This window comes from Trachemys scripta, chromosome 10 (genome assembly GCF_013100865.1).
Source record: "Trachemys scripta elegans isolate TJP31775 chromosome 10, CAS_Tse_1.0, whole genome shotgun sequence".
NCBI lineage: Eukaryota > Metazoa > Chordata > Testudines > Emydidae > Trachemys > Trachemys scripta.
Genome location: NC_048307.1, coordinates 45,378,593 through 45,392,891, shown reverse-complemented (window position 1 = coordinate 45,392,891; position 14,299 = coordinate 45,378,593). Strand labels below are relative to the sequence as shown.

Sequence of the window (14,299 nt, the reverse complement as noted above, 5' to 3'; positions counted from 1 at the left end):
GTAGTATGGCCGATGCACAGTGAATGCACAGTTCCTTGCTCTGATGAGGCAGCTGGGCTGACTAATATCCAGAGGTGCTGCACCAAGAGGCGACATCTCCCTGGCTATGCAGCCTGGACCAGGTTGATGCCTCAGGCTCACCTAGCCTCACAAGAGCAAGAGATCTGCATGCTAACCTGCAGCGTTTTATTCCTGGCCTCCAGGAGGCCAGAACATATGACAGCATTTGAACTTCTGCGCACCAGCTCCTTCGTCCATTCACAAGCAATGACCTATTGCCTGAACCAAGAACTAAGAGGCATTGCTGCCAGGAGGTATTGTCAAAGTAAGATGCAATTCACTAATGCTCACAGCTTCTGACTAGCCAAGAGGGCAGGGTTGATCTGCTTCGTGACACCCTTCTGGCTGAAAAAATGCAGAAAGGAAGAGGGGAACTGAAAGGAGAAAGGAATGTTAATGAGAGAAGCAGCGATAACTGCCCAAGAGCGCCTGCTTCCTGCCTCTGCTCATTACACGGCTCAAGATACCAAAATCAGAGACTCAATAGTGAGGTTCACCTTCATGGAGCAGCATTCTGTATGTGGCCTCTAGCTCAGAGATTTCTTGAGGGGATGGTCTTTTAGCAGTAGCTGCTATCCACAGCCGTCCTCTGTGGGATGTGTACCAGGTCCTGCCCTCCACCCTAGAGTGAACAGAAGAGAATGCAGAACTGACATACCAGCTGAGATCCCACATGGTCCAGTCGTCAATGGAACGTTTCACCCTGTGACTCCTGTTACCAAGCTTTGCCCTGGAAAAGGGCGTTTTCCTCTTCAGTGAGGAGGGCTGTTAGTGAGAAGACTTCTGGAGTCAGTGAATCTCATCAAGCGACTTATTTAGGTGGTTTAGTCACTCTACTCTGACTTTGCAGTACCCAGAAATCAAGTCTCTGTATTCCTAGAAGCTAGGCAGTGGTCAGTATGCAATCTAATGGGCAACGTGGCCCACACACTTAGACAAAGCAGTCAGCAACTTCCCTTTTCTTTAGGTGCAGCTCCCAGAGACTATGGGGACAGCATGAAAGGCTCCAACTTTATCAGAGTGGCTGGCTTGCAGCATTCCCAGGCTGCTTAGATCCAGGAGCACAGTAAGGTGGGATCTGAAGTCTCTACAGCCTGAGGAACTGATAAGTCTGCTTTTCAGAATTAAAAGTCATCTCCTCAGAAACTTCAGAAAAAAAAATCTACGGACATTCAGGGATTTCCCAAGACACCCCAATTACACTGGAACAGGGAAACAGCAGCTGATTTGTCTGGAAACTGCCTTGTAAAGTGGAAGCTTGTCTAGTAACACCTCCTCCCTCAGGAACCCAGGTTCTAGGCATGGAGCACCATGATGCTGCAGGTTATCTACCAAGGAATTTGTACAAAAATAGCAAAATATTGGAGTATTTTCAGGCCTTCGTTAATTATCATCATAAAGAAGCTGGCTCTTTCCAGCCTGCTCAGCTCTGAACCCAACAGCATGCTTGGATGAAGAAGTGCAGCTCCCTGTTCGTACATTTCCTGCACAAACATTTCCCCCAGGGAAGCGGGCTGTGTGTGCGATTAGAGAGCTAGATGGAAAGTGCCAGTGGGACTGTACTGGGCAATAGCTTAGGGCCACCGAGTCCTCAGCATGTATCAGAACATCAGTATGGTATGAGTTTTGGGAACTGTTCTCATTGCAGGCACTATGTTGGGGGGGGGGGGGGAATTACAAAGCTGTTGGCATAACTGCATATTGTTCAGAACATATCACAGTTCCATGCCTTTTCTTTTACCTTTTGATTCCTTTTACCAGCAAGGAAGCCCAAGGTTGGTGCATGCTGAGACACCAGCCATCATCCGAGATCTCCTGTAATTCTCGATCCTGAATCCGTAACCTGTTCCTTTCGGAGGCAGACTCATGCCCAGTTTCTGCAGAATGGGCAGTTTTTCTGTGCAGGAGCAATCCAGTCTGGTCTACCCACTTCAGCATGTTCAAAACAAACACATAACAGAAGGTTTAACTCTTAGTCCAAATCACTTTAAGTTTTTCCTTTACTTAAGAACAACAGTGCAGAAGGCACCATGGCCTAGCCCCCCTGCTGGATTAGATCTGTCTATTCTTTGGCCCACTGGATCAGAACCCTGCTCTTATCATTCTCTGGATACTGCTGTGTAAGCCAGACTTGAACCCAAAGGGGAGGGAGTGGGGAGAGAATCTAACCTGGGATGGTGCAAGTGACACTCAGGGCAAAATGTGGGCCAGGTGGCCACCTTTGTCATGCCCCCCATAGAGACCACAAGCCAAGCATACAAAGGAGTGGTCCTCCCCCTCACTGTGGATTGTCATATGGGATATTGGCATTCAGAGCCAGCCTTCTGGTGCAGCCACAGACCCCTTCTGGGTGCACAAGCAGTACTCATGGCCACTTATCACATGCCTTTTCCTCTTGAGAGGGCAGGAGAAAAACCAACCAACTATAGCCCAAGAGCTCCCACAACTCTCAAAAAATACCTGGATGAAGAAAAAAGGTTAAGTGGAGGCAGGAGAGGCACAAAGCCTGGTATGAAGACAGGGATGGGTTTAACTTGCATTATCTGGCATGGCCTGTCACAGACTAAGAACAAGTGTATATTAATGCTTGGAAGTATCTGAGCAAAAATGGTGCACAGGAACCAAGGACAGACTAGAAGGGACACTTGCAAGTGGAGACAGTGACCGAGGGGGCACAACTGAAATCTGCCTGGTGGATTCTTATAAATGAAATGTTAAAAGGGAAACTCCTTTAGACTGAATGTCCGGAAACCTTCCCAAGAGCAAGATGCATCAGGCTGAGGAAGGGGCAGGAAACCCACAATACGCCACTGGCAAAAATCCTGCCCAGGCCGGGAGTTTGGGATGACTAAGCCACCTAGCTGGCCATGTCCATCTCTAGCTCAGATGATCCTAATCCCACAGAGGAGGCTGGGGGACAGGGAAGAGATGCCGTAACTTCCCATGCACTGATAATACTTGGGCCCATGTCTCTTGGCAGTCACTGCTCGGGAAGGAATCAGAAATTGGCACTGACCAAGGGGGCAGGCTGAAGAAGGTGGGGATTCACCAGAAGCCCAGAGCTCTCTTCAAACTTCCCCTCGGGGCTCCTCGATGGCTTGCTTAATGTGCCACAGTTAATGGCATTGATCGTTTCATCCAACCTGCAAGGAGAGACAAACCATGTTAATACCTCCCGGCATCCCCGACCCAGAAGCCCTTCCTGCCATCTCTCCCAGCCAGGCTGCTCCACTGCTGCCTCCCTCACTCTGATACTCAGGCTCCCGCAGACACTCAAGGCATGTCTGCTGTATATATACAGCTGCTCTGCCCTGCGTTCTCCCAGGGAGCTACCGGCCTGGAACGCTGACCAACGTGCCAGCTTAGGACAGTTCTGCCTATAAGTCAGACAAAGTGCAATTCAGCAGGAACAGTCAGTACTGAGAGCATGGCCCTGCACAGCACAGGGTAGCCCTGTAAAATTGACATCCAGATCACCCCTGGTCAGTAATGATCCCAGGACACTGGTCACAGAGCAAGACTCTATCTAAAGTGGTTATCTGGCACCCCATAGTATCTGAGCCTCACAGTCTTCAACAGCCCTGTGAGATGGGGATGATGGCACATCCCAATTTTACAGGTGGGACCCTGAGGCACGGACACTCTAAGTGACTTGCCCAAGGTCACATAAGAAGTCTGTGGCGGAGCAAAGACTTAAACAATCCCAGGCTTGTGTCCAAGCCACTAGACGTGCCTTCTGAGAGCCACAGTGGCCTGGCCAAACCCTAATGTGGGAAACTCCATTTGGGATGTGGTATTCTTCAGTCTACCTCCTAAAAGCTGGGGGGCAGTACTGTACACATAGACTGGCTGCCATGTTCCACCCCAGAGGATGCTGAATTTCATTTGTGGGGGAAGTGATCCTGTTACAGGGAGTCTGGAAGATGCCCAGGGATGCAAAGCTCTACAGAACATCAAGTTATTATATCATTGCTTCCTTTTTGCCTCTTCTTTATCACTAGGCATATTTGCACACAAACAGATTTTTGCTCCTTAGGAGCATCATCTATCTGCTCCTGAAGCACAAACCCCTAAACTCTCTGTTTGTGCTGTCATGACTACGGCAGATGTCTGCAATACCACAGACAGAGGGATGAGATTGCAACGGGGAAATAAGCAGCAGGAGCAAACCGGTTGCTAAGAGCTCAGGATCCTGTTTGTCCCAAACAATGAGATACAGGGAGAAGCACAGAACATTCTAACTGAGTGGCAGGGCTGCCTCTCAAGAGAATGGGCTCCGCAGTTTGTCGTCTGTTGCTGTTGACGGTAGCTCAGCTGCCTCGCTAACAATCACAGATAGTGTTTCTCCTCTCTCTGCTCTCTGGAGCGTACTCTGCTCCCTGCCAGCTCGGTGCCTGGTGCCACCTACTCACTTGCTGTGATATTCAGCCATGCTGTCCTGCTCCTCCAGGATCTGCCTGCCAGCAAAGTCAATGGTGATTTTTCTGGCAAGTCGAGAAGCATGGCGCAGCTCTCGCAGCTCCTCCTCTCTCTTCTGCAGCGCCTCGCGCTCTTGTTTGGACAGCCACTGGTTGGAGTCTGTAGCAAAGTAATCCGACTCGTCATCGATGACTTGGGTACGGCGCACACTGGTGAGAGACAGCCAGAGAGAGAAAGCGGAGTGGTACCAGGTACGACAGCAAACGGCCCCAGACATACCTGGGAACATCGCTTCAGTCACACAGCCACCCCTCTCTGTGCTCCCACAACTCCCTTGTGGTCTCTGGAGAACATGGCTTGTCAGTAATACTAAGCCAGAGGCATGAAATTTTGCCCTTCTGGGGGTCATGCTGGCAACCTGTCAGGAACTCAAGGAAATAAAATGGAAAGAGATCACAACTACTCCCATCTTAAATACGGAGGAGAACCTGGGAGACTCACACAACAGCAAGTTCTGGACGCAGCTCTCATGGATTGAGACAGGGCATCACATGCTAGAACCTGTATCCTCTGCAGGCTCTATAACGAACAGGTCAGGCATGGGGCTGCATTCAGCCCATGGTGTGCACACTATTGTAGTGGCATGGACGTAGTAGAGTGTGATTTGTTCCCTACAGAGGCTGCCTCAGTATCCTTTACAGATCCCCAAGATCTGCCCCCACTCATGCCCTTCCTAGGTTAAGGCCCCCTTTCCCTTGTAAGCCCCATTCTTCTGGTTGAAGGGGACTGAACAATCCTAGCACGGGATGAGAGACCAGACAGGGAATTAAGCCCAAGGCTCCTGCAGAGCCCTGTCAACAGATCACCGGGCTGGCCCCTGGCCTCAACACAGTGCTTGGAAAATTAACTCGTTATGAAACTTCTTCCACCAGGCGATTGTGAACACGTCTCGAAGGGCAATGATAGTGAGGAGTTTATCTACTGCACAACGCAGCCTGTCAACCCAAAACTACCTGCGAATTTCACACAGGCCACTGGGCTATGGGAGATTCTGGGGCTGGGCTCTCCCAATCTCTCCCACTGAAGCTGTTCCACTTTTTCAATAAAAGACGCTGGGGGGTGGGGGCTGAAGCCAGTGTCTGCCCCCCCCCCCAAAAGCCGGAGCAGCGTGGGGATGAAGCCAGCCCTGCCTCCCCACCCCGTCTGAAGCCAGGAGTGACCGTGAGGCTGAAGCCAGCACCCCATTCCCCCCAAACCCAGGAGCAGGTGCGGGGCTGAAGCTGGGTACCCCAGCGGCCCCTCATGCCCCCTCCGCTCAAGCTGGGAGCAGCGCGGGACTAAAGCCCCAGTCCTGGTGCTCCCCGTAGGCAGAAGCCCTGAGCCCATGGGCAGAGTTGGGGGGGCATAAGGGTATTGCCCCCCTCCCCAACTGCAGTGACTTACCCAGAGTGGGGCAATCCAGGGGCAACTCCACCCCCCCTCCCCAACCCAGAAAGGCTGTGTGTCCTGCTGAGGTGAGTCACGGGGTGGATGTGGCACTCTCTCCCTGGACCGCGCTATGCGGAGCTGGCCCGAGCCCTGCCATCCCTTGCCCACGCCAAATAGAAGTCAAACTATGCCTATGCCCAAGGGTCCGTCTCCACCCCCCCTTGGCCCAGAGCCCTGAATCCCCCCTCCCACCCGCATTGGGCCCTGGAGTTTTTATAGCATGTTGATGTGGGCTCAGAAAGAAAAAGATTGAGAACCCCTGGTTTAGAGTCCCTAGCATGAAGTTCCCACAGCTGCTGCAAGGCGAGTGCTGTCAGAACAGACTCAAACATCAGCTGTAGCTGAAAGGGCATTTAAGGTGTGTGGTTATGGAGCAAGATGGCCATCTCAGCAGGGGAATTTTCACACCATTGTCTTGTGCAAAGGTCCCCACCCCCCTTTTCCTTTAAAGGGGAACTGGGGGGGGGGGAGAGAGAGAATGGGCTTGAATCTTTCCACACCTCCCCCCACCCAACAACAGCAGCAAAAGGTTGTTCTGCTAGTTTTTATATTAGAAAATTCAAGTCTTCTCTGCCCTGGAACACCCTGTGGTGACTGGGAGAACTAATGAAATGAGATCACAAGATAGTGAAAGCAGCAGCAATTGAGAGGGGAAAGGAATTTTACTCTGGCTGTTTAAAACTCTATTGAACTCCAATGGCTACAGATCATGAGGAAGAATGTGTGTCTGTTAAAGATTCAACAACACTGATCTACAGTTAACTTGTAAGAGCTAACAATACACATCCTCAGAGACCCCCAAGAAAGCAGTACAAGAGAAGACCAGACTTGAAATTCCTGATCATTGCAAGGTAGTAGAAAAAAATACTTAAAAACAACCACCACGCACCATTTCTGGCCTTCTTAACACATCAGCAGAAAAAAGAGGAAAATACCAATTTTTTTTTAATGTCTTTTGCTGGTCATCTTTAAAGGACATTCTCCACCTAGAGAGACAATCTGTTCAGAGGGAAAAAAACATCAGAGGGAAAGAGGAAGATGGACAAGCAGAAAATGCAGCACTACAAAAAAGATTGTAGCTCAAAACAAGAACCATCAGTGCGCCAAAGAGAAATTCCTGTGAGAGCCAGGGAATCTGGGCACATTTCATGTGACTGAGCCAGCCAGCTGATGTACCGCTTCCCTACCAATCTCAAGTCCAACAGCCAAACAGGAACCATGTTTTCCAGCAGAAATACTGTTCTCAGTAGTATACAATACTGGCGTGACCACCTGCCGGCTGGTCAGTGGCCAATATGAAATGTACAGATGCTATCAGTGCAATTCCTAGTGGACAAAACTACTACAATGGGTGCACTTGCTGGAAGTCTCACCTGAGAGGTTAGTACTGGATGAGTCACAGAGACTAGACTCCCCTTCCCCACTACAGGGCCTCCATCTGGGGCATGAGGCACCAGCTTGCGATACTACTGCCTGGACCATTCCCATCTTGTGATATTTTCTCCATGATTCTGATCCCATCTATAAATTCAGGTTTAGTAGATTTGCAGCCAAGGCAGTTTTGGAAGGGATGGAATGCTGATACTATTTAGATCAAAAGTGACTCTGGCCTGCAGGATGGTTTGTGCTATTTCAGCAAGCACCGTACCTCGTTTTGTCAAATTCCAGCAACTTGTCTTTGTGTTTCACGGCCAACTCCAGACCTGTCTTCAGCCGAGCTTCCTGACGAGGCAGCAGGTCCTTGCTGAGGATCTCCATCTGCCCAGAACTCTCAGTACCTGGGATACACAGACACAGCAATGGGCACAGAGATACTCCCAAGAACATGTGACATTATAGGAAACGGAAGAAGTCACTTGTCCAAAAGTCTGGCACTTTTGAAATTGTCCTAACCCCCACCTCCCTGCTTCCCCCCCACTCCACGTCCTCCTCTCATTCTCCTTTCTCCAGCAACAAATTAAGTGCTCAGATACCATGGTGGTGGGCATGGGATAAAAATCTAGACAGAAACCATTTACCCTCGCTGCTCCAGTCACCTTCCCCAGTAACTTAGTTGTTTAGTTTCTGTGGGAAGTAATTCTGCCTGTGTTCCCCCACTTACCCTTATTTCCCTCCATTTTATATTATGTCTCCTAATTCAAGCCCTTCTCTGGAAGCCCTGATTGTTCTCCTATCCTGTTCCTACTGAAAAGGGATTTCCAAAACCCTGACTGTTGGAATTCTTTGCCACAATATGCTGCTTGATATTTTATTTTCTGATCCTCCGATTTCTCTTTTCTCCTACTCCCCACACCTTTCAACATGCAACCCCCCATCCTCCTCTTCCGCCCCCATCTAGCTGGCACTGTTTGATTGCCTTCCCCCTACCCCCCCAGTGTCTTACAGTGACTGTCCTCTGTCCCCATGCTCAGCCACACACATGTCTGTCCCTCATTAGCTATTTTGATTGGACTGCCCCACCTGAATCTTCCACTTCCCAGTGGGACTGAAATCCAAAAGGCCTGTCAGCGTGACATGCGTTTCCAAAGTGGGTGATGTGAGAGGTGTGTGACATCTATGGGTCAAGCCAGCCTTATGGGCTGAACAAACTCAACCTTAACAGGACAAAAAAGCAGGGAGGAGATGGCGGCAGCAGCCAGCCGGGGGAAGCAAGCACAGTTCCCGAGCCAGCCAGTGGGATTTTCCTCTCCGTTTCCTCTTCAGGAATATCTCTCTTCTATTAGGGCCTACTCCAAAGCCTGGTAAGTCAATGGAAAGATTCCCATTGGCTTCAATAGGCTTTGCATCAGGCCCTTAGCAGATCCAGAAGCTTTGACTCATTTCTCCCCTATGGCTGGACACTGGGAGCAGGTTTCATATTGATGGATATTTTACTCCTGGGCGTGTGGCTCTCTGCAACAGTCAGACACAAATCTAAAGAACTGTGAGTCCGTGACAGCCAGATCGTGCCTCACTTCGTCACACTAGCTCAAGCACTTTAAATGCTTAGGAGTTTAGAGTCTTTCCTGCTCTCAGGATGCCAGTGAAAGCCTTGGTCCAGTGACAAGGAAAGCCACACTCCAAGCAGGGTCTAGTGGCACTTGCGGGGAGAGGGGCAGAGCTGAGCCCTAAAGATCTCAAGTCAAGAGGCTAGTTCCATTGACATTTGTAAAGGAAACTAGGCTAGAGCTCCCCCAGATGAAATGGAGTTTGGCTCCTGTCCCCCTTCACCCACACCAACACCAGCAGCACTGTCTGAAATCAAATGCGCAGCAATAAAGACAGGGAGATACTGAAAACATCTTTTCAGCAAATTGGGATGCTGCCACTTAGCGCCAGCTCCTGCACCTCAGTCACTAGGAAGAGAAGCCTACATTGACGCCATAGAAGACTAGATTCTAGGCTCTAATCAGAGGACCTGGAAATCCAGATATTTCAGCAAAATTAATGCAGACAGCCCCAGAATCCATAGGATTTCACCAGGGAGGTAAGTGTTGTTAGTTCTGCTTCTCCTCTTGGTCCTGTTCCTACATTTACCACCTGAGAAAAGTGTAAGACACAAAATTGTTCCAAAATATTAATATCAGCTGCTTCCACAGAAACCTCCCAAGTCCCACAGCTGTAATCCCAGGCCCCTGCAGCAGACACTCTACATGGGACTTTTATTCTAATTTTTAAGAACTGCTGCAACTGCCTCATTTCCACAAATAATTCCAGGCAGTCTAATGGCCAGCCTTGGTGCATTGTGGTCAGTGCATCATGCATTGCCACTCAAGAAACTCGGGCACTACACCCAGACCTGGTCTCCCCCAGCTAGTGCCTGGGAACTATGCAGAAGGGGAAGCACAACATGCTGGGCAAGAAACAGGACTGATGAGCTCCGATGAGATTCTCATCCAACCCTTCAAGGCCAAAGAATGCTGCCACAGGGCTGCAGTGGCTTGGAAACATTTTGGAGAGCTTTGGTCATCTTCTCCAAGGAGTTAAAATTCTGTAGAAGGCGTCCAGAGGGAGTCCCTGAATCTTTGGGAAATTCCCCCCCACAGTTTTCTAGAGCCCCTCCCTATAACCAGAAGGAATAGCGCTATATTGCTAAGAGCCGAAAAAGATTTAGGCCCTGTATACTACATAAGACTGATGAAAACATAGGCATGGGCTCTAGTCTAATGTAATAATAGTAGAGCAGAGCTGAAACTGTGTATAACTTACTGGATTAACTGCATTACACATGATTGCTACCAACCTGCCATGAGCTTCTTCAGCAGCTTCTGGCTCTTGTTTGAGTCACGCTGCAGAATGTCCTGCTCTTCCTTCGTGCACACCTAGAAGACAACAGGAAGATCAAGGCTAAGAGTGATACTTAGCACCAGACAGCCTCAAAGCCACTGACAAGAGTTAAGGGTGAGCTGCAAAGGATAATGAAGAGCAGGTCCACAGGATTGCACCAGGGTCCAAAGGCCGTGGACCTTTCTGCATCTTCGCTGTATACGGAAAGAAGACCTGGTTCTCTGCTCACTTTTTTTATCTTAGACATCTCAGCAACACCAAGACTGGTTTTCCCTGTTTTTTTTGCTGGAGGATTTCAGGGATGTGTGGTTCTCTCACAACTTCATTAAAGAGGTGGGTGGCATTTAACAAAAGTATCCTCTCAGGTGGTCACTAGGCACTGGAGTTAAACAGACATTTAAAACAGTTTAAAGTAATCTGATTAAAACTTCTCTCTCCTCTCAGCTATACAGCTTTCACTCTCTCATGAAGTCAATTGTACTGGCTTTCCAGTCACTACACTGTCTGAGGGAGACAAAAAGTTCAAGGGTTTTTGTTGTTTTTTTAAACAAAATCCATCATAATGTTGTGGGGGGGAAAGGTCAGAAGCCGATTTTTCCCTCCTCAGGCTACCTTGAAAATGCCTTCATTTTGGTTGTTTTAAATAACATATTTAACTCCATTTTGTAGAGAACTCTCAGGAGAAAGGAACTCTATGTAAAAGATCTAACCCCTCCCCCGCATTTTTCCTTCAAATAAGCAGACAGAACGCTGTGAGACTCCCAAGAATTCTTTCCTGCAAAACAAAGGTAGGCCCAATTTGACATTTTTCATATTCCTAAGGTAAAAATAAATATAAAAATCCTTCTAAAAAAATGGCACGTATGTTCAGCCTGCCATAACCACCTTTCAGGTCTTTATCCCATCACAAAACAGCAAAAAAGGGTCCAATTTTTATTTTACTTTTCTTTATAGAGCTCTTTTAACTAATTAATTCTCACCCACCCTAAGGAATCAGAGAGTATTAGTCCATTTTATAAATGGGGAAACTGAGGGCCAAGAAAATGAAAACGCAACTTGTGTCCTCCTGTGGAAGAACACACGTGAGCTTGAATGGCAAAGAAAATCTGATCACATAAAATCCTATTTGGGAGGCATCTTCTGATCTGACCCTGTATTGCCTCCCAGCCCTTCCTGAATGTAAAGATCATTAAAAAAATTCTAAATATAGGAATGAAATGCTAATTTCTGCTCCAGCCTCTTTATACTGGGTTAAAGGGCCAAAGCAGCATAAATACCCTGGTTCCAGCTAGAGAAGACTTTCGCCAGTGCAGGCACTGTGGAGGACCCCTTTGCAAGCCCTGGCAGGCAGTGCTGTGGCCCATAGGGAAGCCCCAGGAGGCTGCCATAATTTAGGCAGGCCCCCAGAGCTATGTAAATTACGTCAGCAGCCTCTCCAGCCCCAAAATCAGAAGGGCTTAAAACTACCTTACTCCCCCCTGCGCCGCAAGCTGGGTGCAGCACAGACTCTCACCCTACAGCCTTAGTGAGGACCCAGGTTCTAAAGCAGTGGTTCTCAAACTTTTGTACTGGTGACCTCCTTTCACATAGCAAGCCTCTGAGTGCGACCCCGCCCCCCTTATAAATTAAAAACACTTAAATATATTTAACACCATTATAAATGCTGGAGGCAAAGTGGGATTTGGGGTGGAGGCTGACAGCTCGCGACCCTCCATGTAATAACTTTGCGGCCCCCTGAGGGGTCCCAACCCCCAGTTTGAGAACCCCTGTTCTTAAGGGACTTTGATCTGAACAAACCAATTTGGAAGGGGAAAAACTTTGCTAATTTACAGGAAAGATAAGAAACTAGTGGGGCTAATCCAGCCACATGCCATCTCCAAGACCCAAGCACTATAGACTGCAGTTAAGTATGGCAGATAGAAAAAAGAAGGGGGTTACATACCAATGTACTACAAAATAAGCAGGGGCCGGAGCCCTCCTGTTCGCAGACAATACGACCACAGGTCAAACAGTTATTGATGAGTTTGTGCTTCTGGCCCAGGCACTCACAGGAGTGGCGTCCGGGGATCAGGACTGCCAGTTTGTCTTGACCCTCCTTGGTGTACAGGTTGACGAATTTGGCCTTTTTCTTGGAGGTACTGCTGCCACTGCCACCACTGCCCATCTCTTGTGCCTAATTTAGAAAGAGAAAACAGTGAATTTAATCTGCATTCTCACTGCAACACAAACACCAGAGAGAAACAGGGGCCCTTTAAACAAAGAGTGGGGATAAACAGCCAGCCAGCCACTTGGCCAGCTTGAGTGAAAGTGGGACCAGACTCCAAATTCAAACCAGGACGATATCACTGAACAGAAGCAAGCCTCAGAAAAGGTCAGCACCATTTACATGAAAGGAGGACTGAAGGACTGCTCAGCTTTGTGTCCTCTCTTTGCAAACTGGAATTGCCTGGATTCTATGCACCAGAGAGAAAGTTTTTGGATTCTGCAACCAGGAACCTAGATTAGGTTTTGTTAAATCAAACAAAAACTATAGAAAATCAGACCAGCAATCAAAAGCCCAGCCAACACATTGCTGCAAGACACAGTGCTAGTGCTGAACAAGGTGGGCAAATGTCATAGCACGGTAAATCCACATTCCTGACACATCTATAAAGTAACCTATGCACCTAAATGCAGATAGAAATCACAAATATCTGAGAGAGTAGAGACCTTTTAGCTCACATATATAGCACAATCTATAGATTACGTATTAATTATATTGATCAGGTATGAATTCCCAGTAATCACTCTGAGATTTGACAGGTTCTTGTCCCAAGATCAGGCCAAGTATTATTACAATTACTGTTCAGTTAGGAATCCTGATGTGCACAGTAGCAACACTCACACTTTAGGAACCCTCCTGTATTTACAAATAGTTTATTAATAGATTTAGCAAAGTCACAAACACTCTAACCCAGCAAGGTGGATAGATATGATACAGAATGTACATCTGAACATCAATATACTCACACTATCCCTTACAGAACAACCTGAAATGTTAGCCAACATCTTCCTCAACACCAATAGCCATCATTCTGGCACCTCCCAACGGCTACCTCTCTCTCTCCTCCTGTCCACAGGCTGGATACAACTTTTATATGTTACGCTGATACCACTATGTCTAATGCCTGTTCAGTAGGGGTTTCTCCCCTCTTTCTTATTTATATTTCCTCACACTACTAAAGTTGAGGTGTCCTTCTCCTGTAGGTTAGTATATTAATGATCTCAACTTATCATGTACATCAATTCATTGCCATGGCACTCTTGTGGTCAGGCCGCTGCGGATGTTCTATCCAAAAGCGGGCATTCGCTCATGTTCCTGTGGTTGGCTGGTGTCATTATGGACAAAATTCCCCTCTACACACTCTATTTCCAATTCCCCAGAACTTAGGGTGATCGTTAGACCACACTGGTCTACAATTTTTGAGAAGTCGTCTGCTTCAGAGATAAAATATGCTATTTATTATGTATTTTGATGTGCTGAATTCAAATACGACAATTAAAACAACCGATTGGCTACTGTTTCTAAGATATTTAAGTTTTTACATTTTATGCCTATGTATATTGTGTAGATAGTAGAGTTTTAATCATAAATTGTAAACCTAGTCTTTTCATGTGTTTATGGTTGCTTTACATGATAATATTTCACCTGTCCTGTTTATGTAACACTTTAAAAATCAGCAAAAGGGTTATATAAATAAAATTTATTATGAAACAAAAGGCAAAAAACGATTATAGTCCTATTCAGTGTCTACTCGGCGCTTCTTGGCTTGTCTCTTGTATTCCTTAAATGGAGCATCTCTTGTCACTGTCCAGCAATAGTCTGCAAACATTGATGGGCTCCATTTGCCCTGATAGCGTTTCTCCATTGTTGCAATGTCCTGATGAAATCGCTCGCCATGCTCATCGCTCACTGCTCCGCAGTTCGGTGGAAAAAAATCTAGATGAGAGTGCAAAAAATGTATCTTTAGTGACATGTTGCAACCAAGGCTTTTGTATGCCTTGAGGAGGTTTTCCACCAACAACC

At 47.6% G+C, this 14,299-nt stretch overlaps 1 protein-coding gene across 3 annotated transcripts in view; it reads right to left on the bottom strand.

The window, feature by feature from the left end:
- TRIP4 (thyroid hormone receptor interactor 4) overlaps positions 1 to 14,299 on the bottom strand; it is a 48,759-nt gene that overhangs the window by 26,300 nt on the left and 8,160 nt on the right. For all 3 annotated transcript variants that reach the window (XM_034783317.1, XM_034783320.1, XM_034783319.1), the window contains exons 4-10: positions 12,176 to 12,406; positions 10,190 to 10,268; positions 7,616 to 7,745; positions 4,473 to 4,688; positions 3,077 to 3,203; positions 1,802 to 1,989; positions 558 to 682 (exon numbers count right to left, since the gene is read on the bottom strand). In XM_034783317.1, the coding sequence (XP_034639208.1) occupies positions 558 to 682; positions 1,802 to 1,989; positions 3,077 to 3,203; positions 4,473 to 4,688; positions 7,616 to 7,745; positions 10,190 to 10,268; positions 12,176 to 12,406 (1,096 nt within the window). The remainder of the gene's footprint in view (positions 1 to 557; positions 683 to 1,801; positions 1,990 to 3,076; positions 3,204 to 4,472; positions 4,689 to 7,615; positions 7,746 to 10,189; positions 10,269 to 12,175; positions 12,407 to 14,299) is intronic.